Genomic DNA, 15,519 nt, shown 5'->3' on the forward strand with positions numbered 1-15,519 from the left:
AGAAATCCAAATGCTACAAATGCTACACTAATTTAATTTGTGTTTGGTTGTTTCATTAAGAACTATAAATTCGTATGTCCATAACTCATAACTTGGGGTGAACACTCCACTTCAAGCTACTCACCCTGGTGGTATCGAGACCCGCTTATGCGGACTTCTTGTCGTACGACTCGCTGCTCGAAATCTCAATTCTCTGCAGTCCCTCGTCTTCCTCGCCACTCTTTGGAACGGTCAAGTTCAACAGTCCGTTCTCAAACTTGGCTTGGATCTTGTCACCGTCAACCTTCACTGGCAACTTCAAAACCCGTGAGAATTTACCAACGGTTCTTTCGGTGTACGTGTTGTTGGCCTTGGTCTTTGTTGTCTCGCGCTCTGGAATTTCACCCTTGACAATCAGCTCATTCGTCTTCTTGTTGTAGTCAATGGTGACCTTGTCCTTAGGGGCTCCCGGAATGGCGACGGTCACGTCGTACGAGTTGTCGTTGTCGTGGATGTCAACTGGCGGAGCAAAGCTGTCGTCGAAGAAAGCAGATGGCCTGAACAGATCCCATGGGCCTGAGCTCTGGTTCGTTGGTCTGGCCACCTCCTTTCCCTCGTTGCTGCCCTTCTTGTTCTCCAGTCTTCTGTTGCCTGGAGCCGCGGAGGCAACCGACGATCTGAAGAATGGATCGTTGAACAGGTTGTTCAGCTGTGCAACCTCCTGGTTGATGTTCTCAAAGAAGCTGTAGAATGGATCGTTGTAGTAAGACATGTTGTTCGCGCTTTCTGATTGACTTGTACTCAAACTAATCTCTGGTTTGCACTAGAGCCACCACCAGGTCCAATTTATACCCTGTAGCCACGAGCCGCAGAGCCGCGGTTACGTAAGCCGCCGCCCCGCCATCGAAATTTCTGGGCACCGCGGGAAATTTCTGGAGAGCAGGAGACCACCCATCTGCTGTTCTCCAGCGTTCCCGAAAGCTCCATCTGGTGATTGCTTTCCACAAATTGCCGGGAAGCCTCACGCCACCACATCTGCCACACCAGTTGCCTGTCACATTGCGCCAGCCGGCGCCCTTGGCAGTCGTCCTGCACACTCTTTTGATTCAGTCCGAAACTTTCGCATCCTCGCGCACATCGGCCTTTTTTTCCAGCCTGGCGCTGCGTCTGTGCGGGAGGCCAGCGCGAGTCGCCAAGCGGACACGTCACATTAGCACGGCGTGCCGCACGCGAGGGGGCAGGCGGGTGTTTACGTAAGCCATCTTTCTCCCAAAATACCCAGGCGAAAAACATCTTTTTAAGGCGTAAATACTGGGCGTGGATGATATAACCCAGCACCGAGAACTGCTGTACTGTTGATACCACTGACACTATGTTGCCGTCCAAGCAAACAGAGGCGCCGCCGTCCAGAGCACCGTTTTCCAGCGCCCAGCGAGTCGGGTCTGGAGGCTCTGACACCGATGGGCGACGCAACATTACTCCCGAGAGCAAAGGCCTGGCGGCGAAGCAGGACGCGAAGAACAAGAACACCAAGTCGTCGATGGTTGCCGTTGTGCAGGAGCAGGCGCAGAACCCGAATCTCGTGCACATATTGCCCGTCTCGAGTGTTAGCAACACTGTTGGTTCAGGGACCACGTCGGCTACGACGGGGTCCGGATCTGGGTCGAGCGTGGCGGGCAACGGGACGATGGGCAGCTCTGCGTCGGCGAGCGTGTCGCGCCAGGTGAGCTCGGCAGATATCACCAAGACGGCCAGCCCGAGTACTGTGAATGGCGCGTCGGACTCGTTTATGACACACCTCAAGTCGAAGCGGTCGGTTATCGATGGGCCGGTGCTGGAGGACGGGCTGCGGCCCAAGAAGGGAGGTGCGGCGTCGAGCTTGATGAATTTGCGCAACGCCAACACGGTTTCTTCGACCTCGACGATACAGAGCAAGGCTTCCTCGAGAGCCGAGTTTTTCGCTGCAAAATTGCACGACGCGATCAAAGTGGACGACAAGAACAGCTCGGACTCGGAGGAGACGTTTGTCTATGACACCTCGGCGAACGACCGGCCGGGCGAGCCGGAGACGGCGAACGACGAGACGCTGACGGCGCAGCAGACGATCAACGACGGTGTGCGCGATAGAGAGGCGCCGGCGGCGACGGTTGTGCGGCTGGAGGATGCGCCGAGCGAGACGGGCAGCAACCGGTCGGAACACAACTTTAATACGACAACGAGCCAGGACCGCGCAGAAGTCCAGGACCGCGCGCAGTCGAAGTCGCCGCTGCCGCGGGCCGAGGACAGGAACCAGCTGCGGCAGATCACGTCGCGAGTGTTCGACTCGAAAGGCGTGATTCCGAGACGATATTCGGGCATGAACTACGAGATCGACGACCTGGAGGACAACTATCCAGCGCCGCAGGTAAACGAGCCGGACCTCTACTCCGACTCAGGCGACGACGCGTCGTTGAGCGAGCACGCATACAACAACAACTATGGCAGCATCAGCTCGGACGGGTACCTGAGCAATTTTCAGAACGGCATATATTTGCAGCAACCGTTTTTGGAGTCCCGCAACAACAAGATGGGGGGCAGCAAACTGAAAAGGAAGCCGAAAAACCTGTATTTCTCGCCGCACGACTTCACGGGCGCGCGCGAGGTGCGCATTCGCCAGATCAAGAGCTTCTGCTACACAATCGGGCTAATCTTGGTGCTGCTGAGTGTGGGGTTCATGAGCGGCTTTATTCTGGCCACGACGAAAGAGTTGCAACATACGCAGATCGACGCCATCTCCGACGTGCTCATCTCGCAGGAGGAGCTTGTGTTCAGCATGGAGGTGGAGAGCTTCAACCCCGGGTTCCTGTCGATCACGATTCAGGACGCCAACATCGACGTTTTTGCGCGGTCGCAGTACGTGGACGCCGAGGAAGCCGACCGGAAAAAGAAGACGCGGCCGGTGTCGACCATTCTGCTGGGCACCGTGACCAGTCTGGACGTGCCGCTGCATTTCCAGGGCGGGTTTTTTAACCGACAACTGGACTGGAGCATGACGGAAATTAAAATAAAAAATCCCTGTTCATTTGACGACTCTGGCGAAATTAAAATACTTGAGCCGTCAGAGAAATGGCTCAACATCTCGAAAAACCCCTTTGATCTGATCATTCGCGGAGTGCTGAGCTACCAGCTGCCGATCTCGACATCGAACCAGACGGTCAGCGTAAGTAGAACGTTCGAGGTGAACCCGGAGGACCTGGAGGGCCCCATTCCGGGCACCAAGGAATAAATTAATTATCAGCGTGCTCTTGTGTAAAAAGCGCCATTGGTGCAGATGGCGCCTCTCCAACAATCCTGAATTAAAAGGTTGCTGTAAATATTTCTGCCAGTGCATACGGCTATATAGAGCGTATAAATTGGCAGGTGTTCCCACTGAAGTATTTTATTACCATGTCTCTTGAACAAAAGCTAGGCGGACTAACCATCCACAACAACTTCAGTGCAACCTCTTTCCAGAACGTGGAAAAAGCAGATTTGCAGGGCCCCGGCTACCGATCTGCGGTCTTCTCTGGAAAAGAGGACCAGATGGTCCAAGTGATGGACGAGCTCGACTCCACAGGGTTCATCCCAGAGAACCTGATTGAGTCTGAAACCAGGTACTTCTACGAGTCGCTCGGCATCGACGACACGTATTTTGCGTCAGAGTCCGTGTCTGTGATCGTCTCGCATATACTTGCCCTTTATTCTGCAAAGGTGGATGCGTTTGCGAGAGGACTCACGGACCGCCCGTTTCTGCATCATCGCCGCGAGACCGACGACCACGCCGTCTACTTTGATGCCGCAGGCTGGGACGATTTCGAGCAGGAGATCGACGACAAATATCTCGACCGTGCCGTGGAGGAAACCCCCTACCGCTTGGAGTCCTTCAATTCCAGATTGCCGTCCGGCGACGTGGTGAAATGCCAGTTTGTTTACAAATGCAAGTTCGGCACGCAGGGGGTGTATGGCAGCAGCGACATTGAGGCCGTCGGAGACTCCACGTTTTTGAAAACTGCCACTCCCCACACTAAATTGCTATATTCGGAAGTCTTGAACGAGTTGGCAGCCACCGAGGGTCCCGTGATCAAACATTTTACTGTGGCTGCCACGGGTGAGCAGAGGATTATCATCGGGTACCGCCGCAACAGCTCGCCCCGCTACAGCTCGGCGCTCAGCACACTGGCCAAATACTACAATGTGAACCTCAGACGCAAATATGTGGAGAACTTCGCCAATGGCTACTCCATCATCTCCATGTACATCGACTACACGGACGGCGTGAGTCCCGATGCTACCATCTACCAGATGTCCAAGGAGGCCTCGTTGCTGTACTGTATTCCGAACAATATGTTCTACAGCAAGTTCTCCAGCGGCGAGATGTCCATCCAGGAGTCTATCTACGCCCACTGTGGTGTTATTTTCGTGACACATTTCCTCAACAGACTCGGCCCGGAGTTCAATGCGCTCAGAGAGCTGCTGTCGCACTCTGTCTCGCCACAGCACGCTGAAATCATCAGCAAGATCAAGAAAAGACTCACGTCCGAGACGTACACCCAGTCGTACATTGCCGAGTGTTTTGAGAACAACAAGGACCTGATCAGCCAGCTGTACAGACACTTTGTTGACCACCATTACACCTCGAGCTCGCTACAGTCCACCCTTTCCTACCAGAGAGTGGAGAAAGTGAGTCCGATCGAGAACGACGAGGACTTTGAGAAGGCGCTCAACAAGTCGGCTTCGGCCAACGAGGGCTACAAGCTTGTTTTGAGGGCATTGTACTCGTTCAACAAGAGTGTCCTCAAGACCAATTTCTTTGTCACGTCCAAGATCGCGCTCTCCTTCAGACTGAAACCGTCGTTCCTCCCTGAGACGGAGTATCCACAAACGCCGTTTGGAATGTTTTTCGTTGTTGGTTCTGATTTCAGGGGTTTCCACATCAGATTCAGAGACGTTGCGCGTGGCGGAATCCGTATTGTCAAGTCCCGGTCCAAAGACAACTACTTCACCAACATGAGGACTCTGTTTGACGAAAACTACAACCTCGCAAGCACTCAACAGCGCAAGAACAAGGATATTCCAGAAGGCGGGTCCAAGGGTGTGATTCTGCTGAACCCTGGCGCTGCCCAGGAGCGTCCTAAAGAGTGTTTCACCAAGTACATTGACTCCTTGTTGGACCTGTTGATCAAAGACCCTCGCAAGGAAACCATTGTGGATCTCTACAACAAGCCGGAAATGCTGTACATGGGGCCAGACGAGAACACGGCTGGCTTTGTGGACTGGGCTACCCTGCACGCTCGCAAGAGAGGCGCCAAGTACGGCTTCCCTTGGAAGGCCTTCTTCACCGGAAAATCGCCTACTCTCGGTGGCATACCTCACGACGAGTACGGAATGACCTCGCTCAGTGTCAGAGCGTACACGGAGAAGATCTACGAAAAATTGGGTATCACTGACCTTGGAAAAATCACCAAGGTTCAGATAGCCGGTGGAGACGGAGATCTGGGCTCGAACGAAATCAAACTGTCCAGAGAAGAGAAGTACATTGCTATTGTTGATGGCTTTGGAGTGGTTGTGGACGAGGACGGGCTGGACAAGAAGGAGCTGCTGAGATTGGCGCACGAGCGTAAGGGCAACCAGCACTTTGACAAGTCCAAGCTTGGGCCAAAGGGCTACTTGATCTTGGTCGATGACACTGACGTCAAGCTTCCAGACGGCCGTATTGTTGCTAGCGGTCTGACTTTCCGGAACAACTTCCATTTGACGTTAAAGGAGAACTTCCCGAACAATTTCATCAAGCTATTTGTTCCTTGCGGAGGCCGTCCTAACTCGCTGGATGCCAACAACGTGCACAGTCTGATTGACGAGAAAACGGGCAAGAGCATCATTCCATTCATTGTCGAGGGGGCCAATCTGTTTATCACGCAGCCAGCCAAGCTGATGCTGGAAAAGGCTGGTGCCATTGTTTTCAAGGACGCCTCGACCAACAAGGGTGGCGTGACTTCGAGCTCGCTTGAGGTCTTGGCGGCCCTGTCGTTCGACGACGAAGGGTTCCTCAAACACATGTGTGTGGACTCTGCCACCAATAAAGTTCCGGAGTTCTACAAGCAGTACGTGAAGGAGGTTCAGCAGATTGTGGTTCGCAACGCACGCAATGAGTTCGAGCTTCTGTGGTCGCTGAAGGAGCAGACGGGCAAGCCGTTTAGCATTCTCAGCGACGAGCTTTCTATGGCTATTAACAAGTTGGCCGACGAGCTGGCCTCCTCCAAGGAATTGTGGGACGACGACGAGAAGTTCAGAAACGACGTGCTCACAGACGCCCTTCCTCACATGCTGCTCAAGCAGATCGGCATCCAGACCATTCTCAAGAGGGTGCCTACGGCGTACCTGCGCGCCATCTTTGCCACTCGTCTGGCGTCGGAGTTCGTTTACTCCAGGGGAATCGACAGCAACCCTGCCAAGTTCCTTGAGTTCATCTCTTCTCTGAAACGGCGGTTTGAGGCTGCTCAGCGGACCGTCGGCTAAGCTCGAGGTCGACACGTCTTTGGGCCTCGTGCTCGATCATGTTGGATTCCATGATACGGGTCCCGATAGAGTCGGCTATAAAAGCCGTGACAAACGTCGACACTCCCAGATAGATTTTCCACTTGAGAGGCAGCGCTTGGTACCGCTGCCATAGAGACCGGTTTGGTGGGTGTGGACGCTTTGTTGTTCTAGAAGACATAAAGATTACTCCACATTTTTTTTCACAGCCATTAGAAAAAAAAAAAACATTTAAATATGATCAAATTTGACTTTTTATTTACATTATGCAGAGTCGTGCGAGGTGATACGGTACATGCTCTCGCCCTCCGTATCGTCGTCCTCTTCTAGGCCGTTGAATGTGCTGTATAACCGTTCTCTCTCCTGGTCTTCCTGTCGTAGATACTCGGAGTCGGATTTAGGATTCCTGGACGTGTCTATTTTGGCCGACTTGGCTTGCAACTTGGACGCATCGAGCGAGTTGCGCGCCATGGCGGCCATTCTGCTGACCGACGCGTTGGACGACTCGCCAATGGACGCCGACCGCTGCGACTGCGCGTACTCGGACTCAAAGTCGTCGTCCGGCTGGATGATGTCGAACTCGTACTCGTCCCGTCTGCGGGCCCTGCCGGGCTTTTTGCGGCTCTTGAGCATCCAGATGCAAATGATAAAGCCCAGCGCAAGGAAGAACACAAAGTACTCCTCGTAGTGCGTGTCTGAGGCGCGGTACACGCCGTCTCCCGTTTCTGCCGACGGCGTGGCCTGGTCTGTGGAGGCGATGGTGCTGGTCATGGTCGGGGCGATCGACAGGGTGCTGGTTGCGGCAACGGTGTCTGTGTCCTTGTGGCTGCCCTGGATCTCGCTGTAGTCCTCGTCCAGACTGAACCGCTTGGCCTTTTTGGGATCGAGAGACTCGCCGAAAAGCCGGAGCTGCCAGTTTTCAAAAGTCAGCCGGTTGCGCTCGTTGGTGTTGCGCACCTCCAGCGTCCAGTTACCCGGCCCAGGCTCCCCCCAGTGCGCGACAGACGAAAACGACCAGTTGCGGAACCCGTCCTTGCTGCGGTCGCGCTTTCTGCTCTGCCCCAGGTCCGACCGGATCCCGTTCGGCGACACCAGCGCCACCTCCACGTCGCCGCGCCGCTCCGCCGCGATGTTCACCGTGACGGTCACGTGCTCGATGTGTTCCAGGTTCGCAGCCACCAGGTCGGCGCTCGTGACCTCGAGCGTGGTCGTCACGGAGCCCACGTTGTCGAGTTTTTGGTTCGCGTGCTGCACGGGCGAGTAGTACCATGCCTGCGGCTTGAGAAGTGTCCAGTTCTGCGCCGCCTGCACCATGCGGTCGGCGTCGAGCTTGCCCCAGCCAAACACCGGCGAGTAGCGGCGGCCCTCGATGTACGAGTTCTGCCAGCTCGGGTCGTTCGAGTTGACTTCCGTCGCCTCCCTCACGGTCAGCGCCTGCACGTCGCGCCACGTGAGGTCTGGATTGGCCTGCAAAATAAGAGCATAGATCCCTGCTGCCAACGGGGCAGCAGCAGACGTGCCCCCGTGCGCCGCCGTGCACTGGTTGTTGATGTCGGTGGTATGGATGTGCTCGCCCGAGCCCGAGGAGTACGTGGACACCATCACGGCCGTGCACGACTCGGCGTACGGCGGATGCAGTCCCTTGTGGTCTATCGAGGTCACTGTGATGGAGTATATGCTGTTTGTGTATCCATCGAAGTTGCAATTATCGTTGTGGTAGCCGCCGTTCCCGCTCGCAAACACGTACAGCGCGCCTTTCTCCTTTCTGCCGTCCTGGATGCCCTTCAGCATCGCCTCGCGGACCACCTTCTCGGGCACGTCCATCGACTGTCCGTCGTCGGGCGGACCCCAGGAGCACGAGTATATGTCGTTGACGTCGAGGCCGTGGATCATGGCGACGGCCTCGTCGTCTGCCGTGATTTCTGCCGACAGAATGCGGATCCCAGACACCTTGGAGTCGTACGCCACGCCAACGCCGCAGTAGCCGTTGCCCTTGGCGGCTGCTATCTCTGCCGCGCACCGTGTGCCGTGGTAGTCGTCGGACAGGCGCGGCTTGGGCAGCGGGCTGTTGTCGTTGTAGTCGTAGGACCCCTCTTTGCAGAAGTTGCGCGCGAGATCGGGACTCTCGTAGTCCAGGCCGTCGTCGACCAGCGCGGTGACCACGCCTGATCCGGTGATGTTGCGCTTCCACACAGGAACCACGTTGACGTCGTGGCCCGGGAAGTTTGGGTTCAGGATGTGCCACTGCTCGGGGAAGGTCGGGTCATCGATGCGGAAGTCCTTTTTCGCGTTCTCGATGGGCTCCATGGACGAGTCCACAGCCGGCACTGGGGCCCTGTGCGCGAGCCGTTTGGGAGGCAGCATGTGCACGGATCGCACTCCTGCGTCGGTCAGCACGCTGCTGAGGTTGCTCTCGCATTTGCGCAGTCGCTCTGGCTCGCCGTGGAGCGTTTTCAGCTGTTCTAGGGACAACAGGTGTGGTCCAGCCTCTTTGTCCTTGTGCACAGAAAAAACATGGTACTTGTCCACCGCGCGCGAGGGGTGCTCGTAGTTGAGCTCGGGCAGTTCCTGGAGCAGCCCTGCGACGTCGTCGGCCGAGATCTCCAACAAAAGGTAGTGTTTCTGCCGGTAATCTCGCGGTGGAATAAACATGTTTGGTAAAAACAGCGCAGCGGAAAAATATTTCTAAAAAATGTTAAAAAGTGTATTAATTAAATTATTATTTTTTTAGATGTTAGCCAGGGCTCCCATTGGGTCGTACGGCGGAAGAACAATTGGGTCGGTGTCAAGAAGCTTGACAAGCTCCGGCACCTCGCTCTTCTCCACAACCACCTGGTACACGTACTCTTTGAAGTAGTCGTGCGTCATCACATAATACCCTTCGCTGCCCTTTTTGTTGGACCAGCTATTTTCCACTCTGTAGCGCACCGGCTTGCCGTTGTCGTCCAGATGGACGCCCGTGATCAGCATTGCATGGGTCATGAGCGACTGGTTGTACAGGACGCGCGACGCCTTGTCGACGGCACGGTGATCGTAGCCGATCAGCCTGTAGTCCCAGAGGTCGATGTCCATAATTCCCCTGGTGTTGTCCATGAACTTTGGCGTGTCGGTGCCGAAGAACACGGCCTTGTTGTTCTTGATGCGGTTGACCACGGCATCCGCAAGCACGTCGATCTCCACGTTCAGATAAGTGACCGGGTCTGTGCCGACAACATTGTTGAGCCTATCGATCTTGATTTTCCTGTTGTACGGGTTTCTAGGATCGTTTAGCAGAGAAAGGTACTCTGGCGTGTCGAACTCGATCACGTCCTTCACAAAAGCCTTGGGGGTCGTCGTGATCGTCTGGAACTTGCCGTCCTTGTCGTAGAAGTCCCACGTGAACTCCTTGTCGGGGGCCGGAGGCACGCCTAAGAAGATACACTGCAGTCTGTACACCTCGGCGATCATCTTTGCCTTGTCGTCCTCAACGGACTTGCCTGCAGCAAGCTTCTCCCGCAAGACCTGCGCGTACTCGCGCAGCTTGGCCAGCAGGAGCTTGTTCATCACGCGCGAGGCCGTGGTGTTGTAGCTGTCGGGATAGACGGCGTTCGGGACAATTCCGTACTTGTCGACGATCTGGGTCATCATCGTGAACTGGCCGCCGTCGCCGATCGGGTCGGTGAGGAAAAACTGCACCAGACGCGAGCTCACGTCCTCTTTGTACGTGTCGCAGATCTGGTCAAGGAAATAGTTGGCCTTTTCGAGCTTATCGTAGAAAAACAGATACGACGGAGAAAGCTGGCATTCTTTCAGATTGAGCTTGGCCATGAGCTTGAGACGCAGCATGTTGGTGGAGGCAAACAGCCAGCAGCGGCCGGAGGCCTTCTGGTCGGTCACCGGGGCGCCTTCCTGCTGGACTTTGGTGTTGAAGACGTGGACGTCTGCGATCTCGCGGGACCTGTTGATGAGCAATTCCTCGATGTTGCCGTGCTGAAACACAGACGCGGCCAGCTTGCTGACAGGGTCTTTCTCAAACGAGTCCGTCCATTGGGCAATTGAATTGAGGGATATTTCAGACATGGGAGGAGATAAAAATGATAAAAAAATAAATAAGGGGAGAAGATTAAATTATAGGAAAAATAAAAAACGGCACTAACAGTGCCGTTCCAGATAAATACAGGAGCTCTTTGTGATCGGAATTACGTTAGCCTAGCTACTTAAATTTTGCTCTGCTCCAAAACGTCCGGAGTGGTGACTGGCCACTGGTAGATCTTACGGTTCTGGAAAACATAGCCGTTCTTCTTGAGATACTCGGTCAGGCCGGCAGGGCCTCTGGAGCCGTAGGCATATGGCTGTGGGGTTGGGGCGTCTGGGCCCTCGAGGTAGTTGAGCAGCGGCGTGAACAGGCCCCAACTGATGTCGAGCTCGTCGTCCCTGACAAAGTTGGAGTGGTCGCCGCGCAGACAGTCTCTGATGAGCGACTCGTAGGCCTCTGGGATGTAGAAGTCGGAGTATCTGCTCTTGTACGACAGGTCGAGCTCGGTGACGGCGATGCCGTTGCTGATTCCCGGCACCTTGGTGTTCATCTTCATGTACATGGCCTCGTCCGGCTGGATGCGGATGACCAGCTCGTTTCTGTTGATGTCCTTGAACATGCCGTTGGAGTTTTCTCTGAACTGGACTCTGATCTCCACCTTGCCCTCGTTCAGGGCCTTTCCGGCCCTCAAAATGACAGGAACACCCTGCCACCTCTCGTTGTCCACCTGAAGCGTCAGACAGGCAAACGTGACACACTTGCTGTCTGGCTTGACGGTCTCGTCGTCCAGGTAGCCCGGCTTCGACCCGTCCTCGGACCGCGTGTACTGGCCCACCAGGACGTTGTCCTTGTCGAACGGCTTGATCGACTTGAGCAGCCGGACCTTCTCGTCTCTAACGGCCTCCGCGTCGAACGAAACCGGTCTCTCCATCATCACCAGCGTCAGCACCTGGAACAGGTGGTTCTGCATCACGTCTCTGATGATACCGATGGAATCGAAGTATCCGCCTCTTCCCTCGGTTCCGAACGGCTCCTTGAACGAGATCTGGATCGACTTGATGAAATTGTTGTTCCAGCAGGCCGACAAAAAGTTGTTGGCGAACCGGAACGGAACAAGGTTCTTCACCATCTCCTTTCCCAGGTAGTGGTCGATTCTGTACAGCTCGTCCTCGCTCCAGAGTGGGGCTAGCTCCTTCTGCAACGCCTGTGCAGAGGCCAGGTCGTGGCCGAACGGTTTCTCGATCACTATCCTGGCAATACCTTTATCTCCAGGATGGACGTACTGTTTCAGGTTGGCGGCCACCGTGGTGAACACTGAGGGAGGCAATGCCAGGTAGAACAGTCTGTGCGACTCCTTGACCTTGCTGGCGGCGTCGTACTCCTCGATCGTCGAGTTGAGCTTCTGGAAGCCCTCCGGAGAGTCGTATGGCCCGGAGATATAGGTCACCATCTTGAGGAACTCGTCGACCTGGGCCTTGGACTTCTCGGTCGGGGTCTTGAAGTTCGGCTTGATTCTCGTCTTCAATTCCTCGTCCGTCAGCTTCGACCGAGCATACCCAATGATCCGGGTGCTGCTGGACAACAGGCCTTCTCTGAACAGTCCAAACAGGGCCGGAAACGTTTTTTTCTTGGCGAGGTCGCCAGAAGCGCCAAACACAACAATCACTGTGTCCTCTTTAAACTCGACGGTAGAAGACATGACAGAAAAACACAAGTCAGTATACTATTCGCCACAAACGACTTTTCGCAGGTTTTTTAAATGAGCAAGCGGTCCCTTTGAGCTGTGCACCGCCACGCGAAATATATTTTGGCCCCGCACCGCCACATGTATACTCCGGAACAGAGTAGTCCTGGGGTTCTCCGCCTCGGGGATACTCGGAGTTGTGGCGCAGTAGAGCGGTATCTCCAACCGGCCAGCCCGCGATTACAAATCTGCTTCGATAGTACATAAGTCTACCAGCGAGACCCCAGGGCGATCGACGTCGGGTCCGTCGGCTTCTCCACAGCCCTGAACTGTGTCCGCGTCGCGCGCTCGTCGCTCAGCCCAAACTCCTGCTCAAACGTGCCAACCCACTCGCGCACCCTACCGGCGAGAACTCCGGCCACCGAGATGCTGGTGTAGAGGTGTCTCACCCGCTCGACCCAGTCTTTGGGCGAGATTTCTGCCGGCCCGCTGATCTGCCCGCCGCCGTTGATGCACCCGCCGGGACACGCCATCACCTCCACGAGGTCGCACTTGTGCACCTCCGGGCCCGTCTCCTGTCTCTCGCCCGCGTCCTGACCCGCGCGCGCGCGTCGTCTCGCCGCGAGTCCGCCGCTCACTCTGGTGCTACCATTTTTGAGCTTGCGCACCAGATTCTGGATATTCTTGAATCCGTTCACCACGCCCGCCGTGGCTATTGTCTCCGGCCCGCGCACGAGCCGGAGCTCGTATATGTCCGGGTTTCTCCCGTGTATCGTCCTGATCTCTGTGTTTTCGTGCATTTTTTGCAAATGCAATAAATATTGGAGCGCATACCCTCCCGACGACGAGCCCTCGCAGTTGAGCCACCCGGCCGCCGCCTCGGGCCACTCCCGTGGCGCGTACTGCTCGTAGATGTGCGCGATCGGAGTCGCGTCGTGCTCGACTTCTTGGATGATCTTGTCGATATTAATGTTCTCGTCCTGTAGCAGCTGAATGAGCTCTCTCGGCGTGATCACACAGTCCACGTCCGGCGCCTCCTCAGGCGTCTCGTGCTCCGGCCGCGCGGCCTCCAGCTTCTTGTCGAAACACGGCATGATCGACAGATGGTACACCTGGTCCAGCGAGCAATTATACTGTCGACCGATCAGTCTTTTGAAAATGCAGCCGGTGATCTGCTGCGGCGACTTCACCGTGCTGAGTTTTCCCAAAATGTGCGGGTGTGTCTTCTCGGCGTAGAGCACCCAGCCAGGACAGATCGACGTGAGCACGGGACCCTGCACGTCCTTCTGCTTGCGCTCAAGTATATCGCGTGCCAGCGTATCGGTTGCTATTATACGGCCCAACCCGGTGCCTACCACGCTGACAAATCCCAGATGGTTCACAAACAGGTGGATCAGCATCTTGTCGACCTGCTCGATCGTCAGCTTCAGCGCCGCCGCCAGAGACGCCCTCGACTGATGACTAATGCTCATGACAAACTTTTTGTTGTGCCGGTCTTGTTTGAGCGCGTTAATGAGCTCCTTGTGCGAGTGCTGCGCCACGAGCACTTCCTCGGCCGACGTGATGCAGCCAGAGCACGCGAGACAGTCGGCGAGCGATATCTGCGCCTCCTGGAGCCGCGAGCTCGACCCGTCGATTTCGACCTCGAGGGCGTTGCCCTGCGCGTCGATCTGGATATCGACCGGCCCGCGCCCGTCTGCCTTCTTGGCGGTCGACGACTCCACCGGCTTCACACACGCCACTCCGGGCGTGATGAAGTCGTTCAGATCATCAGCAGATAGGATGGCACTCATACCGAATATTCTTTTTTTTTATTGATTTATTTCTTATTTTTGCCTATCTAGGACGTGCACATTTTTTTTGGCAGAATTTTGGCAGCTCACGGTCCAACCACATCCCAGTGATATGTAATGGACCAAATCACTGCTCGCTCGGGGTCTCGCGGTTGGACTCGAGATCGCTGAAGTCGTGCAGCTCGAACTCGTCTGTCGGCTGTGGCTGGATCGCATCGTAGTGGTTCTGGTCGTAGATGGTGTATCCAACGAGTCGCAAGTACAGCTCCAGAATGCCCAGGAACCACAGCTCTACCAGGCACGCAGCGCTGGTGAGCACCAGCACGTACGACGAGTGGTCGGCGCCCATGTCCATCACGAGCTTCAGCTGCTCCTCGTTGGCGCCCATGAACGTTATTCCCGCCAACACCAGCGAAAATGGTGGCAGGTACTGGAAAGACATAATCTTGCCCGACTGGTGGCACCGCTGGTCGTGGAGCAGGAACGTGATCTCCCAGATGCGCGCAAACCCGCCCAGCATCAGCACCCAGCCGAAAAAAGCGTGCACCTTGGTGGAGATCTCCATGTGCTGGGCGTGCTGCGACATGGCGTACGCGGTGAACATGAGAGTGAGCGCGGGCATCGGGTTGCGGCGGTTATTGCGGGACAGCCAGATCCCGAGCATTCCGCACGCCCAGAAGATGATGCCCATGCTGGTGTGCTGGTAGTCTCCGTGGGACCAGGGCTCCCAGGGCCTGTGCTCTGTGAAGGTGTTGATGATTCCCCAGACGGTGATCATGATGGAGTCGTAGAACTCCTGCGAGTGTTTCTGGCCGTCGCCGTGGCGCAGCCACGGCACCACGAGCACCATGCTGAGCAGGAACCCGTACCCGATGAACGCCGTGCCCATGATCCCGTGCGCGTTGCACTGCCCGGTGTGCAGGCCGTAGCAGAACCCGAGCGCAGACACGACGGCCATGCCGCTTTTGAGGAACCCGCACAGCACCAGCAGCACAGAAAACACCTTGTACACGACGCGGGCGACTTTCGGGCCGGCAAGGCCGATTTTGTCCGCGAAGAGCGACGAGCCCGTGGCCACGCTGCCCGCGAGAAGCGTGAGACAGTAGAAAAACGCCAGGAACCACGCTGTTCCGCGGCTCGTCACGTTCTCCTCGCCGCTGGGGTCCGGAAACCGCAGGACCAGCGCCTCGAGGGCGGCGTAGACGGCACACAGCGCCTGGACCGCGACGCCAGGCGCGAGGCGGCCCGCGAGCACGAAAACAGCGCCGAACGACGGCACAACAACGAGCACCAGCACCGATATCAGCCAGTGGAAAATCAGCGTCTTGTTGACGTTCTGTGCCACGGCGGCAAGGTACGACGTGTCTGCGTCGGCGCCTTCCTCAAACCCGGCACGGGCCGGGCAAACAAGCGTGGCTAGCACGGCTAGCAAGAGCGCACATTTCATGGTCTGGAGATTTTTTTGATCGCAAGAAAATAAATATTTCGTCGCGAAA

The 15,519-nt window shown here is 56.0% G+C and overlaps 8 protein-coding genes across 8 annotated transcripts; 3 read left to right on the top strand and 5 right to left on the bottom strand.

Annotated features, from left to right (window-relative positions):
• Positions 1-145: 145 nt before the first annotated feature.
• On the bottom strand, positions 146-751 carry KL928_004616 (uncharacterized protein; the record flags this gene model as incomplete). Its single annotated transcript, XM_043205334.1, has 1 exon — positions 146-751. One exon carries the CDS (start codon positions 749-751, stop codon positions 146-148), a length of 606 nt encoding a protein of 201 aa, XP_043058108.1.
• A 600-nt stretch (positions 752-1,351) lies between these two features.
• Positions 1,352-3,244, top strand: KL928_004617 (uncharacterized protein; the record flags this gene model as incomplete). Its single annotated transcript, XM_043205335.1, has 1 exon — positions 1,352-3,244. The coding sequence occupies one exon, from the start codon at positions 1,352-1,354 to the stop codon at positions 3,242-3,244; it is 1,893 nt and encodes a 630-aa protein (XP_043058109.1).
• A 161-nt stretch (positions 3,245-3,405) lies between these two features.
• On the top strand, positions 3,406-6,513 carry KL928_004618 (uncharacterized protein; the record flags this gene model as incomplete). Its single annotated transcript, XM_043205336.1, has 1 exon — positions 3,406-6,513. The coding sequence occupies one exon, from the start codon at positions 3,406-3,408 to the stop codon at positions 6,511-6,513; it is 3,108 nt and encodes a 1,035-aa protein (XP_043058110.1).
• Positions 6,514-6,795: 282 nt separating this feature from the next.
• KL928_004619 (uncharacterized protein) lies at positions 6,796-9,183 on the bottom strand (the record flags this gene model as incomplete). Its single annotated transcript, XM_043205337.1, has 1 exon — positions 6,796-9,183. One exon carries the CDS (start codon positions 9,181-9,183, stop codon positions 6,796-6,798), a length of 2,388 nt encoding a protein of 795 aa, XP_043058111.1.
• Positions 9,184-9,258: 75 nt separating this feature from the next.
• On the bottom strand, positions 9,259-10,590 carry KL928_004620 (uncharacterized protein; the record flags this gene model as incomplete). Its single annotated transcript, XM_043205339.1, has 1 exon — positions 9,259-10,590. One exon carries the CDS (start codon positions 10,588-10,590, stop codon positions 9,259-9,261), a length of 1,332 nt encoding a protein of 443 aa, XP_043058112.1.
• Positions 10,591-10,727: 137 nt separating this feature from the next.
• On the bottom strand, positions 10,728-12,245 carry KL928_004621 (uncharacterized protein; the record flags this gene model as incomplete). The annotated part of the gene is made up of 1 exon (XM_043205340.1): positions 10,728-12,245. The coding sequence occupies one exon, from the start codon at positions 12,243-12,245 to the stop codon at positions 10,728-10,730; it is 1,518 nt and encodes a 505-aa protein (XP_043058113.1).
• Positions 12,246-12,499: 254 nt separating this feature from the next.
• KL928_004622 (uncharacterized protein) lies at positions 12,500-14,023 on the bottom strand (the record flags this gene model as incomplete). Its single annotated transcript, XM_043205341.1, has 1 exon — positions 12,500-14,023. The coding sequence occupies one exon, from the start codon at positions 14,021-14,023 to the stop codon at positions 12,500-12,502; it is 1,524 nt and encodes a 507-aa protein (XP_043058114.1).
• A 117-nt stretch (positions 14,024-14,140) lies between these two features.
• Positions 14,141-15,443, top strand: KL928_004623 (uncharacterized protein; the record flags this gene model as incomplete). The annotated part of the gene is made up of 2 exons (XM_043205342.1): positions 14,141-14,174; positions 14,245-15,443. 2 exons carry the CDS (start codon positions 14,141-14,143, stop codon positions 15,441-15,443), a joined length of 1,233 nt encoding a protein of 410 aa, XP_043058115.1.
• Between the last annotated feature and the right edge of the window lie 76 nt (positions 15,444-15,519).

Source organism: Ogataea angusta (genome assembly GCF_019207475.1).
Source record: "Ogataea angusta isolate 61-244 chromosome Unknown 61-244_NODE_10_length_428612_cov_89.696788, whole genome shotgun sequence".
Lineage (NCBI taxonomy): Eukaryota > Fungi > Ascomycota > Pichiomycetes > Pichiales > Pichiaceae > Ogataea > Ogataea angusta.